Genomic DNA, 14,649 nt, shown 5'->3' with positions numbered 1-14,649 from the left:
AGACACACCCTAAGTGTCGAACAGAAGACACTATAGTCGACTTGTTTGTGCGTCGAGGTCAACCTTCACAGACCAAGTTCAGGAATAGTCCATGTCCTTTTTAGTCTATTTCGAGTATTTCTTAGCTTTTTCTGAAAAGCTTTTCCGAGAATCTGAATTCTTAGATAATTAAGATGTTACGATAATCTAGATATTGTCAGGCTTGCGTACGGATTAGATGAATGGTCTGTACGGTTTAGGGTTTAGCAAACGGTAGATTCCTCCCAACGCGATAACTCAATTGATTCTGCATTTACAATGATTTGGGCGATTTTCACATAATCCAATTGATTATGCATTTACAATGATTTGGTCGATTTTCACAGAATCATAATGAAAAACGAAGTGTTTGGTTGCTAGAAGCTAATTCTGACAACTATAATCTGGCTAGAAGCCGAAAAAAGATGCCCCTTATCATAAGACTCATGCATGCATGCTCAAACCGATTCTACAAAGTCATGAAAAGATATATTTTTTCCTATTTAAATCCGGATCGAATACACTTAAGACCTCTTTTGATTCCTTTAGTCACCCTCATAAACTTTAGTCCATAGTACCATGTTTGGTTCTAGGACCAAAACTGGCTAAAGAGATTAATTAATGTGTATAAAGACAAGATTGCTCCTAATTATTGCAGCTGGTCCACTTTTAGAAGGGGCAGTGGGGGCCAGATGAGGTATATATTGTGTAAAAATGGAAGTTTAGTCACCCCTTGGTGACTAAGGACTAAGGTGCCTTTTGATTCATAGATTGGTAATGCACTACACCAAAATAAGCAACTTCCGAGAGGCAAATAACTTCCTACGGTTTTTTTTCGAAACCGTAGGAAATTAATAATTTCCGAGTGGCGACTAGTGCCTCTCGGAAGTTAAGTTAACTTCCGACGGCCGGTCAATAACTGATAACGTAAAATCATGTTTATTTAAGTCCAACCGTAATAGGATACAACCCTAAAAATGGATACCAGTCTATTCAAACTTGTTACTGTCGGTATTCGTATGTGAATCATCATCATTACCATTTACGTTACATTTTGTGAACCAAACGACACCTAAAGTTTTGGAGGCCACTTTTAGTCATCCTGTTTGGCACTTTAGGAACTAAGTTAGTGGTTGGTTCCGAAACTAGCTGGGATAGAGCGACTCAAACCAGGGAGCGGCTCCATCCAATGGATTTTATAGAGCCGGATGGTTCAACATTTAGACATAATTTTTCTTATTTAGAGTCATCCTATTCTACATGGAACCAATCCAAACAACAACAAATTAGGAAAGGAGCGGCTCCGTCTCACTAAAAGTGAATAAACTTCGGTCAATAAAGCTTATGCCTTGTTCAGTTGCGTCTAGATTGGAGTGGATAGAACAAGATTAAATCTCCTTCTATTTAATTTTGACTAGAGAGTGATTTAATCTCATCCAATCCCTTTCGATCCAGTCGCAACCGAACAAGACCCTAGTGGATGGAAACAAACAAACCCCTCAACATAGCCTGAGAACATGGTCGAACTCGATAGTCGAAGCAATTGAGATGCGAGTGTTGGAATCACTCCTGTCGTCACAAGTGCTGCCTAATCTCAAGCACTAAAAAGCTAGTAGTTTCAGTTTGCTTTCTGATGAACACACGCACACAACTAGTAGTTTACAAAGGAACACGCATGCAAGTGATAACAACCAACAGACTCCCAGATACATGCATGCAAGTGATAACAACCAACAGCCCAGTCGCCCGAGACTGACTCCACGATCCTATTCTACGTGCACGCTACAACAGCATGCTCATGGCGAGTCTCACTCACGCCACACACCTCCATCTCCAAGTCCATGCACACACTAATCAAGAGGCACATGGCCGGCGAGTCTCACGCCAACGACGTGCAAAAACCCAGTCGCTGGATCTATTCCTTCGCCACGAAAATCACTTCCGTCCACACGTACGCAGTTACCACTTCCCATGGCGTTGCTGGCCTCATGCCTTGCCGACTCCCTACAGCTAAATGCAAAACGAAATATAAACATGCAGATCTCCTAATGACAAGATTGTTTCTAACATCGAGATCCACGATTTTTTTTACTTTGATTTTTTTGTCATCCATCCTCAATGAACAAGATAAAAGCTCAACATGCCGAAATCGCCGACCAAAACGAAACGAACCCTTCATCCGGATCTCCCTCACGAACGCGCACCAGTCACCACGCGCGTCCCCAGTCCAACTGGGGGCCCCACGGAAGACGGTCCGGCCTCCACGTCACTGTCACGGTGAGCGCAGCCCCGAAACATCCATTCATTGAACGAACGAGCTCATCATCATTAAAAACAACGCAACCCAACCGCCGTGCTCTCGAAGGAACCCGCCCGCGGCCCGCCCGTTGCTTGCCCGCAAGACCGCAGCAGCTCAGTTGAGTTGACCTCGCGACCTCCCCCGGCCGGCGCCGCAGGGATGGAGGAGGGTGCGTCCTCGCCGGGCGACGGCGGGGGCATGCAGTTCCAGGTCGCGGTGGCCGTGCGCGGGGACGGCCGCGCCAGCCGCCGAGCCGCGCGGTGGGCCGCCGCCAGCCTGGTCCCGCCCGGCGGCCGCGTCGCGCTCGTCCACGTCATCCCGCCCGTCTCCTTCGTGCCGTCTCCATGTAAGGACCACTTCACTTCACTTCCCCTCCTCGAGTCCTCTGGGTTCCAAATGGGAGCCACCTAACGATGGGCTCCACGGTTTTTCTTTCTCGGTGTGGCGAAGCCGGGGAGAGGGTGCCGGTGGACAAGATGGAGCCGGAGGTGGTGGAGATGTACGCGCAGGACAACCGCGCGCTCGCGCAGGAGATCTTCCTCCCCTTCCGCCGCCTCGTCGGCCGCGGCAAAAGCGTGAGTGGAAGTGGCCCCCCTCGCGTTTCACTCCGCGTCGTAGCTTTGCTGGTACTGCGTCGTTTCTGATCGACTGGTTCGAGCCTGCCAAATTCGCAGGTGGAGACGGTGGTTCTGGAAGGGGACAGCGTCGCCGAGGCGCTGGTGAGGTACGCGGCGGAGTCCGGCGTCCGCAGCCTCGTGCTCGGATCCGCCTCCCTCAGCTGGTTCCGGAGGTGAGGATTTTTAGTACACAAGGCGTCTGGAATTTCACTTTTGAGAAACCAAATGTCCATGTTATAGGGATTCAGGGAATCGCTGCTAAGTTTTACTGAAATTAAATAATTTTACTGAAGTGAGGTAAAACTATAAGAATAAAGGCCACAGGGAGCAAAAAGGAGTGTCCCTTTTTGGAGACAGTGAAACGAGCTTCATTCTGTCAGACCAACGATTTGGCAAACATTTCGTCAGGATTGAGCGTCTTTTCTGTCAAAGGCTAGCACTTTTTTTTTATTTTTTTTGCAAATCTCTCCAAACACAAAGACTAGGATTCTGCTTTTGAGAACCCCACAAGTGATGTGATGGATCATGCCTTTTTCCTAATTAAAACAAAAAAGGAAAGCAAGGGAGCAAAAGGGGGGGGGGGATAGTGAGATGTGCGCGCGCATTTGGCATAGTGGGATGTGCCCAAAGCAATGGTAGGGAACAAAAGGGAAAACAAAACTCAAAATACAAACAGACAAACCTTTTGAGATAGTGGGATGCGCACACAGGCACAGCATTTGGTATTGGAAAGCTGGACGCATGCACGTACACTGGAATTGATCTGCTTTTTTTTATGAAGATCAAACCTCTTTTAAGCTCTTTTATGTTTTTGAGTAAAATATGAATAGGACTAACCTATTCTCCCCCTTGGCAAGACTCGGCAGCAGTAAGGTCCTGTTTGATGCTGATCTGTGCCAGTTATGTAGGACTAGTACAACTCATCTCTGCTTTTCGTTCCAACTGAGCAGTTGGTTGAAAAATGACCACCTTTGGGAATGAATTGGAAAAAGATGAGTGTCCATTTTGGGATGTTTTGCCACAAAGGGCTCAGCATTAATAGTGCTTTTACTGCTTTAACCTCTTTTTCTAAATTTCGTGATCATCTCAAAAGATGTGCATGCAAAGATGAAAAGAATTGTTTTTGGTAGGCATAAAACTCTCCTCTCCGGCGTCCCATGTCAGACATGACATTTCACAACTCATAGACTTTTGCTAACAATTATTTTTGTGCAAAGGTTGCCTTTGTCAGTTCTCATAAATCTATTTATGCGAAACTAGAAGATGTCATTTGCAAAGGAGCAGCAGCTGGATTCCCTTTTCCTTTTCAGTTGTATAGTTTGGTGCATGACGTGACTCAACTGCCATATGTTTTTGGTGGATCTACTTTTGTTGCTTGTGGTTGCCTCTTAGACTTTCACAGGTCCTGTACCCCTAATTAATCTTTTTTCCTGTTAGCTGTCCATCTAATGATTCTGTACCAACTATCAAACTGAAAAACTAAAATTCCACTTTGAACCCTCTACATGTCATGTTGCGCTCTGCATTTTCGATATCTCTACGTGACATTTGTGCATGTATAGTCGTGTCAATATATATTACTTAGGAATAAAATTTCAATGTTGCTTGGATGAACCTAGTATGTACTTTAAATGCACACAACAACAACAAAGCCTTTCATCCCAAGCAAGTTGTGTAGGCTATAGTTGAAAACGCAATAGAGCCCATAAGTCAAGTTTTCCCTATTCAACAATCTTTGGGTATATCCCATCATTTCCAGTCTCCTTTTATTGTCTATTCCCATGTCAACTTTGGTCTTCCTCTTCCTCTCTTCTTATTGCTATTGTGTCATAGGATCCCAGTACGTACTAGCGCCTCTAGAAGTTTCTGTTGGATATGTCTAAACCATCTCAATTGATGTTGGATAAACTTTTCTTCAATTGTTGCTACCTCTAGTCTATCACGTATAACATTATTCTGGACTCGACCACTTCTTGTATAGCCATAAATTCAATGTAACATACGTATTTTCGCAACAGCTATCCTTGTTGTTTTGGTTTCTAGATGAGTCCATTTAGGTTTCTTTGTTTTCGGCCTCCGTAAGGAGCCCTTTGTACTTGGTCTGCTTTAGACCATTATCCTTCTTAATTTAATGAAATACAGCTCTCCTGTGTTTTTGGAAAAATACACCTATCCACTGAACATGTTATCCTTCTGTAGACCAATATTTTTTTTTTGAGAACGCGCAGGAGAACTGCGCATCTTATATATTAAAGAGGAAGAGAAACATTACAAAAGAGGAGATGTTGCAAAGCAAATCTCCCAAAGACCCACAAAATTCCGAAAGCAATTACATAGAAGTACTGAAACTAGACCCGACCTCGCCCAGGGCAGCAACTAAGCCCATACTACCGATCTCCTTAGCTCCTGCTAAAACCCAGCAAACACACTCATCTGAGAAACACCTAAGAATCCTGGGCAATGAAGGAGACTCCCCATGAAACACTGCTCTGTTTCTCTGAAGCCATAGGCACCAAGCCCCCAGGATGATCAGAGAGTTAAGTCCTTTTTTCCTGGTCTTGATAACTCTAAGGCTCACCTTTCCCCACCATTCTGAAAAGTTTCCCTCATCAGCAGTCGGAGTGAGATGCCCCAAGCCAATAGCAGCAAGAATTGTATGCCAAAATTGCCGGGCAAAAATGCACGCAGTAAGGAGGTGCTGAATTGTCTCTTGGGCTTGATCACACATTGGGCAAACATCTGGGTGTGGCAGTCCCCTCAACTGTAATCTGTCAGCTGTCCAACATTTGTTTCTTATTGCCAACCAAAGGAAGAACTTGCATTTAGGAGGAGCCCAGGTCTTCCATAATCTCTTCCAAGGCTCAAAGACAGTAGAACCTAATAAAAGGACCTTGTAGCAGGATTTAGAGGAGAACACCCCTGATGTCTCATGTCTCCAAACATGGCGGTCCTCCTCCTGAGAAAGCTGCACATCTCCTAAAGTATCCCATAAGAAAAGAAATTGCTGAATTCCAATCAAGGAAAGGGGGGGGGGTTGATATGTGCAATCCATTGCCTGTTTTCAAGAGCCTGAACCACTGTCATAGAGGTAAGAGCTCGCTTAGCCACCTTGGACACCACTTCTGAAGCAAGATCTCTGATGGAGCATCCATTAAGCCACTTATCTGTCCAGAACAAGGTATTAGAGCCATTTCCCACATGAGAAATCAGAGATGCAGCAAAAAGGTCTTTAACATGTTGCTGAATGGGGATGGACAAGCCAAGCCAAGGCCTATCCCGATCTGTTTTTTGAAGCCAAAGCCATTTGGCTTGAAGGGCCCAACACATGTGTTGTAAATTAGGGATCCCAAGCCCACCATACTTCAAAGGTCTTGTGACTGAATCCCATGCCACAAGGCAGCTACCTCCATTCACCTCTTTTCTCCCTCTCCACACAAATCCTTTTCTGATTTTATCAATTTTGTGAATCACCCACTTAGGGACATTCATTGCAAGGAAAAGATAAACTGGGATGGCAATATTTTGCATTATACAACATAGCAGGTCACAGGCCTAATCGCCATCCTATAAAACTTGTCTTTTAGCTTTTGTGGTACCCTCTTGTCATGTAGAACGATATATGCTTGACACCACTTCATCCACTCTGCTTGATTCTATAGCTAACATCTTCATCATTATTCCCTTTTCTCTATAGCATTGATCTTAAGTACCTAATGATGTCCTTCCTAGACACTATTTGACCTTTTAAACTAACATATTCCTCATGTGTAGTGCCAAAATCACATCTCGTATATTCTATGTTAGTTCTACTGAGTCTAAAAACTTTAGAATCTAGTCTCCCGTCACAACTCTAGTTTCTTATTTACTCCTACCCAACTTTCATCAACTAGCACTACATCATCAACAAAAAGCATACACCAAGGGATATCCTCTTATATATCTCTTGTGACCTTATTTATCACCAAGGCAAAAAGGTAAGGGCTCAAAGCTAATACTTGTCGTTGTCCTATTTTAATTGAGAAGTCATTTGTGTCCTCATCACTTGTTCGGACACTAGTCATAACATTCTTGTACATGTCCTTAATGAGTCTAACGTACTTCGTTGAAACTTTATGTTTGTTCAAAGTCCACCACATAACATTCCTTGATATTTTGTGATGAGACTTCTCCAAATCAATGAAAACCATGTATAGATCCTTCTTTTGTTCCTATACTGCTTCATCACATGTCTTATTAAGAAAATGACTTCCATGGTTGACCTTGAAACTAAATTGGTTGAAAGATATCCTTGTTATTCCTCTGAGGTAATGCGCGATAACTCTCTCCCATAGCTTCATAGTATGGCTCATCAACTTAATTCCTCGGCAATTAGTACTACTTTGAATATCTTCCTTATTCTTGTAGATCGGTACCAATATACTTCTCCGCTCGTCAAACATCTTATTCGATCGGAAGATATGGTTGAACAACTTGGTTAGTCATACTATAGCTATGTCCCTGAAGTATATCCATACCTCAATTGGGATACCATCAGGGCCCATCGCCTTACCCCTCTTTCATTGTTTTCATTGCCTCCCTAACCTCAGATTATTAGATCCTATGCACAAATCGTCTATTAGTGTCATCAAAAGAGTCATCCAATTGAAAGGTTGTGTCCCATTCTCCCATTGAATAATTTGTCAAAGTACTCTTGCCATCTATGACTGATCTCGTCATCCTTCACCAAGAGATACTCTGTTTCATCCTTAATGCACTTAACTTGGTTGAAGTCTCTTGTATTCCTCTCACGAACCCTAGCCATCCTATATATGTCTTTTTCTCATTCGTTCGTACTGAAGCGTTGGTAAAGATCCTCATACGCCTTACCCCTTTTTACACTTACAACTCGTTTTACAGTCTTCTTTGCTTCCTTGTACTTCTCGATATTGTTGACACTCCTATAATTGTACAAACATCTGTAGCATTCTTTCTTCTCCTCAATAGCTTTTTAGACTTTCTCATTCCACCACCAAGTGTCTTTAGCTTCACCTCCACTCCCTTTAGTTACTCCATCTTCTTCCACTTGTTGTGTGTGTCATCTTCTTACTTCCAAGTGCCCTCTTTGATGGTTCTTTCCTTGAAGACTTTGTTCTCACAATCCTGGCTTGTTTATCCATATGGGCATGCACCTGAAAACATAAGACCGTCACCACAAACTTATGTTAAGAGACAATATACTCTCTAGGTATCACCTTACAATCCAAGCATGTTCGTTTATCCTCTCTTCTTGTAAGGACAAAGTCAATCTGACGCTATCCATTACTATAGGTCACTAAATAAGTCTCTCTTCCTAAAGAAGGTGTTGGATATCAATAGGTCATAAGCTACTATGAAGTCCAACACTTTTTCTCCCCCCTGATTTCTACTACCATACCCAAAACCTCCATGAACCGTCTTGAAACTTGCACTTTTTGTACCTACATGCCCATTGAGGTCTCCTATCGAAAGCTTCTCACTAATAGGTACATCTCTAACCATACCATTTAAGTTTTCCTAGAAAAAAACACTTAGCACTCTCATTGGGCCTACTTGGCAGGCTTACACACTAATTGTGTTCAAGACCAAATCAGCTATAACAAGCTTGAGTAAGATAATCCAATCTCCTTGCCTCTTCACATCCACCACACCGTTCTTAAGACTCTTATCAATCAAAATTCATGCTCCATTTCCATTTGCAGTTCTTGTGTACCAAAGCTTGAAGACGATATTCAGTGATGAAGGTATTGGTGGGGCAGGCGGGGCTTGAGCCCTCCTACTGCTCCCGAGCCCATGGAGCCCCACTGAAGCCCCCTAAAATTTAAACCATATACAATATAATGTAGGAGGGCCTCATATACTGTAGCAGTTTAGTTCAGTCCCTCCTAAATTTTTTCTGGCTCTGCCCCTGCCGGTATTGTCTACCTCCTTCGTCTTCTGACCCTTTCATTTAGTCTCTTGAATGTATAAGATATTTATATGCCTCCTAGTCGCTGTCTCAACTAACTCCCTTAACTTACTTGTAAAATACCCTACACCAACTACCTAAGCGAATCCTAGTTGGTTTGACTAGCTTCCTTACCCTTCACACCTGTCAGTGATGCGAAGACCATTGCACATTTTTCATCACACCTAGACGCTAACGTAGTATGCCACTAAGAGAGTAGCGACCTGATCCTTGCTCATTTGAGACCATGCGTAGATTGCGACATGACACGTCACCCAAGAGAGTGACGATCCGACCCTTGCCCATTTAACACAATACCGAGTTCCGATATGGCGCGTTGCTATGAGGTTTACACCCCAACGGATTTCTTTCAGATTTTATCTCCATTAGAATGACTAGGTTTAACGTTGGCTCGCCAAGCCTAACACAACCCTCCTTTATCAGCGCTTAGGACTAGCTATGTTAAGGCAACATAGGCAGAGTTATACTTCAAATGCATAATAAAGGGCGTACCCAGTGCCGTAGGCTTCCTACACCGTAGGAGGTCTGGGGATGGGTATCTTTAAGCGCCAAGCCTTACCCGCATAATATGCAGAAGCTGGGGCTCGAACCTGAGACCTTCCAGTTATAGGCGGTAGGCTCTACCGCTGCACCAGGCCCGCCCTTCACTTCAAATGCATAATAATAACAAAAATATATTTGCTATTGTTTTTGAATAAAAAATGGGCATCGCCCAGTTCAAAAGAAGAGAAGAACTAAAATAATGGGTTTGTATGTTTATATTCTGAATTTTGTCACATTGATTTTTGGTCAATCATTGACAAGTGGTGCTATTATTTTTTTTTCAGGATTTTACGACTCCAAGATGTGCCTTTTACAATTCTGAAAACCGTACCAAGTTCGTGCAACATATTTGTCGTGTCCCGGCGCAGGTTAACAATAAAAATTGCAAATCAGGCTCGAAGTAGCAGTATGTATTGCTCAGTTTCCTTTTCTTCAATACTTTTGTCTTTGTTTACTATTCATATTGAGTTTCTTTTCCCCCCAAATATATGTTTCTTTACAGAGCCGAACGCTTCTATTCGGATTCAGTCAATAAGTCATAAAGCATTTGATCAAATACAGAGGGACTGGCTACAAGACAAACAGGCTTTGAATAATCTGGCTGATGATGAGATACCAAAATATTCTGAAAATTCTATTTCAGGCTCATTCTCTCAAGTCTGCAGTTCTATAAGCACTTCTTCCATCGCCGTTAAAAGTTCAGAAAGTCATAGAAGAGGTTTCTTAGGAAGTTTAGGACGAAGGACACCTGGGAGAGAAAGGAACAAAGATTTTGATGCTATCGGCCAATTGAAGGAAGTTCATTATGTTGCCTTAAGCTCAGTTGAAGAGGTCAGAGCTTTTTTCCAGCCTTGAGAACATTCTGTCTAATGCTTACTTTCAGATACATCAAATCATTTCTGGAAATACTCTAATTTAATACGATCACTGACTTTGTTTTCTGGCTTCATTTCCAGTACCAACATATAGATGAAGAAGAAAAACTGAGGAAGGAGCTGAAGGATACTTTGATGATGTATGACAGAGCTTGTGGAAATCTCGCCCATGCTAGTAAAAAGGTCAGTCATGCATGATAGTGCCCTACATGGCCCTTAAAAGTAAAGTTTTATTTTAAATAGCTGTCTATTGATTTACTGTGGCATTCACTATTTCAGTCCAAACTTAAGGCTTTTAGTTAGTATCCTTGGTTCCCCCTTTCGACAGAAGATTTTTACTTACATGCCTATTTAACCTCTACTGTTTCAGATTCAGTTATTTTCTAGTGACTGCTGTGAAGATGTGAATAAGGTGCAAGACGCACTACAGAGAGAGGAAGTATTGAAACAGACGGTTCCAGATGAGAAAAACAAACATTTAGAAGCAATTGGAGCAGTTGAGATGGCAAAAAATGCATTTACACACGAGACCTATTCCAAGCACCAGGCTGAGAATGCTAAGGCTGTGGATGCCCTTTTATCAACAGGCAAAAGTTGCAGGCGGTACTCGAAACATGAAATAGAGCTCGCCACTGATTACTTTTCTGATGCAAAGAAGATTGGTGAGGGTGGCTATGGGAATGTATACAGGTGTACCCTTGACCACACCGAAGTAGCTGTTAAAGTTGTTGAACAAGATTCGATCAACAAGATTGATGAGTTCTTGAGAGAGGTACGGCCATTTATATGTTGTTGATTTTCTCATTGGACATAGTCAATTACTTTTTTTGTCTAGGTTTTGAAACCTCAAGTTGCATGTATGTGTTTTTTGGCCTTTGTCGAACTTGCTAGATTTTGTATCAGTTGTACTATGTCATAACCATAACATACCATGTGGTTAAATGATTCATTACATTGATCTATTGTGTGACAGGTGGAGATTCTCGGCCAACTTCACCATCCCAACTTGGTTTTACTGCTTGGCTTTTGTCCTGAAATTGGATGCCTTGTGTATGAATACATGGAGAACGGGAGTTTAGAAGATCTACTTATCAACGATAAAGGGCAGCCACTCCATTGGTTTCTTCGGTTCCAAATTATCTTTGATGTGGCTTGTGGGCTTGCTTTCTTGCATGGGACGAAACCAGAGCCCATTGTCCATCGTGACCTAAAGCCTGGGAACATCTTGCTGGACAAGAACTACGTAAGCAAAATTGGTGATGTTGGTTTTGCAAAGCCCATATCAGATCTTGTGCCAGAAGGGCTCACAGAGTACAGAGACACTGTCATCGCTGGCACACTGTATTACATGGATCCTGAGTACCAATTAACTGGGACTGTTCGACCAAAATCAGATCTTTATGCTTTGGGTATTATCATTCTTCAACTCCTAACTGGCAAACGTCCACCTGGGCTGGTAAATAGTGTAGAAGAAGGGATTAAAAGGGGGATATTATCAGACATCCTCGACAAGTCTCAACCTGATTGGCCAATTGCTGAGGCTGAGATGTTGGCAAAACTTGGGTTGTGGTGTACTGCCTTAAAATGCAGGGACAGACCTAACCTTGAGTCAGTGGTGCTTCCAGAGCTCGAAAATATCCTGAGCAGGGTTACTGTTTCTCTCAAACTCGAAAATATCCTTGCACCAAGCCACTTCTTCTGTCCGATATTGCAGGTAAAATTGGCCAGATACTTTACATCAACATTTCCATTTTCCTGTTTGCCACTTAAGCAGCTAAATGGATGAATTTTGACGCAGGAGGTAATGGAAAATCCTTACGTTGCTGCAGATGGGCACACCTATGAACACAGGGCAATCAAAGCTTGGCTCGAAAAACACAAGATATCCCCAATGACAAATCAGAGGCTTCCACATCTATCCATAATTCCCAACCATTCCTTGCATGCAGCAATACAGCAATGGAAGTTACGAGCATCTTAAGGCCCGTTCGTTTTAATCTTAATCTATATGGATTGAACGGGATTGAGTGGGTTTAAATCCATAACGAATCAAAATTCTTTCTAATTTCTTCCAATGTCATCTTATCAACATGGAATGAGAATAACCGAATAAGGCCTAATAAAGGCATGAGGTGACTGGTTTATTCGTTGTATATAGTTTGATTCATTACTGTCTGTTTGAGTTAAGATGTAAATAAAGAGCAATAGTTCTATAATGTAGCAGTGAAAGAAGATAGTATTGTAGGAATAAGTTGTGTTACTAGTCTAGATTTGTTAGAGCTGGTTTAGGCTACTCAGACAATTTAAGTTACAACGGAATTAAGTTTTGCAATGCTGTATGATTTTGTAGTTATAGCCTACAAGGCATTATCTTGGAGGGTCTGATTACAATTTTCAGTGTGATTTCTCTGAGATCATGTATCTTGGCGAAGTGTTGTTTTGTATATCATTATCAGTAGGTAGAACTCAGTTACTGTACATTTAGTACTTTTTTCCTTGAATGCGCATGAGAACTGCACATCTTATATAAAGGAGAGGAAGAAAAGCCATACAAATGTAGGACATTACAAACCGGAACCAAGACTTGACCCGACCTCGCTAAGAGCTGCAACTAAGCCTAAGCACTTTAGCTCTTCAGCTCCTGCCATAGCCAGCTAGTACATTCATCTAGGAACCTTCAAAGAATTCTAGATAGTGAGGGGGACTCCCCATCAAACATTGTTATGTTTCTCTGGATTCATAGACACCAAGCTTCCAGGATGATCAAGGAGTTAAGCCCTTTTTTCTGCTCTTGGAAACCCTGAGGCTCACCCTTCATTCTGCAAAAGACTCCTCGTCAGTTGTGGGAGTGAGGTGTCCCAAGCCAAGAGCATTAAGAATTTTGTGCCAAAATTGCCGAGCAAAGATGCAAGCAAAAAGAAGGTGCTGAATTGTCTCCTGGGCTTGATCACACATGGGGCAAACATTCGGGTGAGGCATCCCTCTTTTTTCCAACCTATCAGTTATCTAACATTTGTTCCTAATTGCCAGCCAAAGGAAGAACTTGCATTTTGGAGGGGCCCAGGTCTTCCATAACCTCTTCCAAGGCTCAAAAACAATAGATCCAAGAAATAAGACATCATAACAGGATTTAGAAGAAAATAGCCCTAAGGCTTCATGTCTCCATACATGGCGGTCAACATCCTGAGGAAGATGCACCTCTCCTAGAGCATCCCATAAGAGAAGATATTGTTGAATTCCTATCAGAGATAGGGGGTCTTGATATTAGCTATCCATTGCCTGTTCACAAGGGCATGGGCCACTGACATAGTGGTAAGAACTCTTTTATCAACCTTAGACACCACTTTTGGAGCAAGCTCTCTGATGGAGCAACCATTAAGCCATTTGTTTGTCTAGAATAAGGTATTAGTGCCATTTCCCACATGAGAGATCAACGAGGCTGCAAAAAGATCCTTGACCTACTGCTGAATGGGGATGCTCAATGCCAAGGCCTGTTCGGATCTATTTTTTGTAGCCACATCCATTTGGCTTGAAGAGCCCAACACATGTGCTGCAGATTAGGAATTCCAAGCCCTCCAAGCTTTAAAGGTCTTGTGACCTTATCCCATGCAAGAAGGCAGCTTCCTCCATTCACCTCCTTTCTCCCTCTCCACGCAAATCCTTTTCTGACTTTATCGATGGATTTAATCACCCACTTAGGAACATTCATGGCAATGAAGAGATACACTAGGATGGCTGAAAGAACAGAACACACTAGATGACTAGAGCTGTCCACCCAACAAGGTTAAGGAGCCTAGCTTTCCAATTAGGTAGTCTATCTGCAATCTTATCGATCCATTTCATCAAAGTAGTCCTATTTAGCTTCTTATCTGAAATAGACAGTCCCAAATAAGTGCAAGGGAGGGAAGAAGGGGAACATTGCAGAATATTACACCCTTCTTGCAGAACTTCCCCCCTCACAGCTTATTGGGATGGCATATATTTTGTGCATATTGATACAAGGCCTGAGGCTTCTCCAAAATAGTCAAGAATGAGTTTGACACAGTTTAACTCCTCTCTAGGCCTAACAAACAAGACTACATCATCAGCATACATAGATAATCTAGTCTTCACATTAGCTCCTTCCAGATTAGACAATAATACCTTCTCTTCTGCCACTCTAAAAAGGCTACTGAGGACATCCATCACTAGGACAAAGAGCATCAGGGAGAGGGGGTCCCCTTGCATATTGTATGATCTTTTTTTGAACAAACGCAGGAGAGCTATGTGTGATATTAAGAACAAAAAACATAGGAGAGACAAGACTTGTCAACC

The 14,649-nt window shown here is 42.5% G+C and overlaps 1 protein-coding gene across 1 annotated transcript; it reads left to right on the top strand.

Moving 5' to 3' along the window:
• Positions 1-2,381: 2,381 nt before the first annotated feature.
• Positions 2,382-12,747, top strand: LOC103638622 (U-box domain-containing protein 34). Its single transcript, XM_008661480.4, has 9 exons — positions 2,382-2,663; positions 2,768-2,892; positions 2,992-3,107; positions 9,745-9,866; positions 9,963-10,291; positions 10,417-10,518; positions 10,706-11,107; positions 11,309-12,049; positions 12,134-12,747. The coding sequence occupies exons 1-9, from the start codon at positions 2,477-2,479 to the stop codon at positions 12,314-12,316; spliced, it is 2,307 nt and encodes a 768-aa protein (XP_008659702.1). The 5' UTR covers positions 2,382-2,476; the 3' UTR covers positions 12,317-12,747.
• Positions 12,748-14,649: the final 1,902 nt, after the last annotated feature.

This window comes from Zea mays, chromosome 9, assembly GCF_902167145.1.
Source record: "Zea mays cultivar B73 chromosome 9, Zm-B73-REFERENCE-NAM-5.0, whole genome shotgun sequence".
Lineage (NCBI taxonomy): Eukaryota > Viridiplantae > Streptophyta > Magnoliopsida > Poales > Poaceae > Zea > Zea mays.
This window is presented reverse-complemented; position numbering and strand designations above follow the sequence as displayed.

Excerpts from the sequence above, each read along its gene's own strand:
- LOC103638622 (XM_008661480.4), top strand. The coding sequence starts at position 2,477 with ATGGAGGAGGGTGCGTCCTCGCCGGGCGACGGCGGGGGCATGCAGTTC. Across the intron at positions 2,893-2,991 it reads TCGTCGGCCGCGGCAAAAGC|GTGGAGACGGTGGTTCTGGA; the intron begins GTGAGTGGAAGT and ends CCAAATTCGCAG. Across the intron at positions 3,108-9,744 it reads TCCCTCAGCTGGTTCCGGAG|GATTTTACGACTCCAAGATG; the intron begins GTGAGGATTTTT and ends TTTTTTTTTCAG.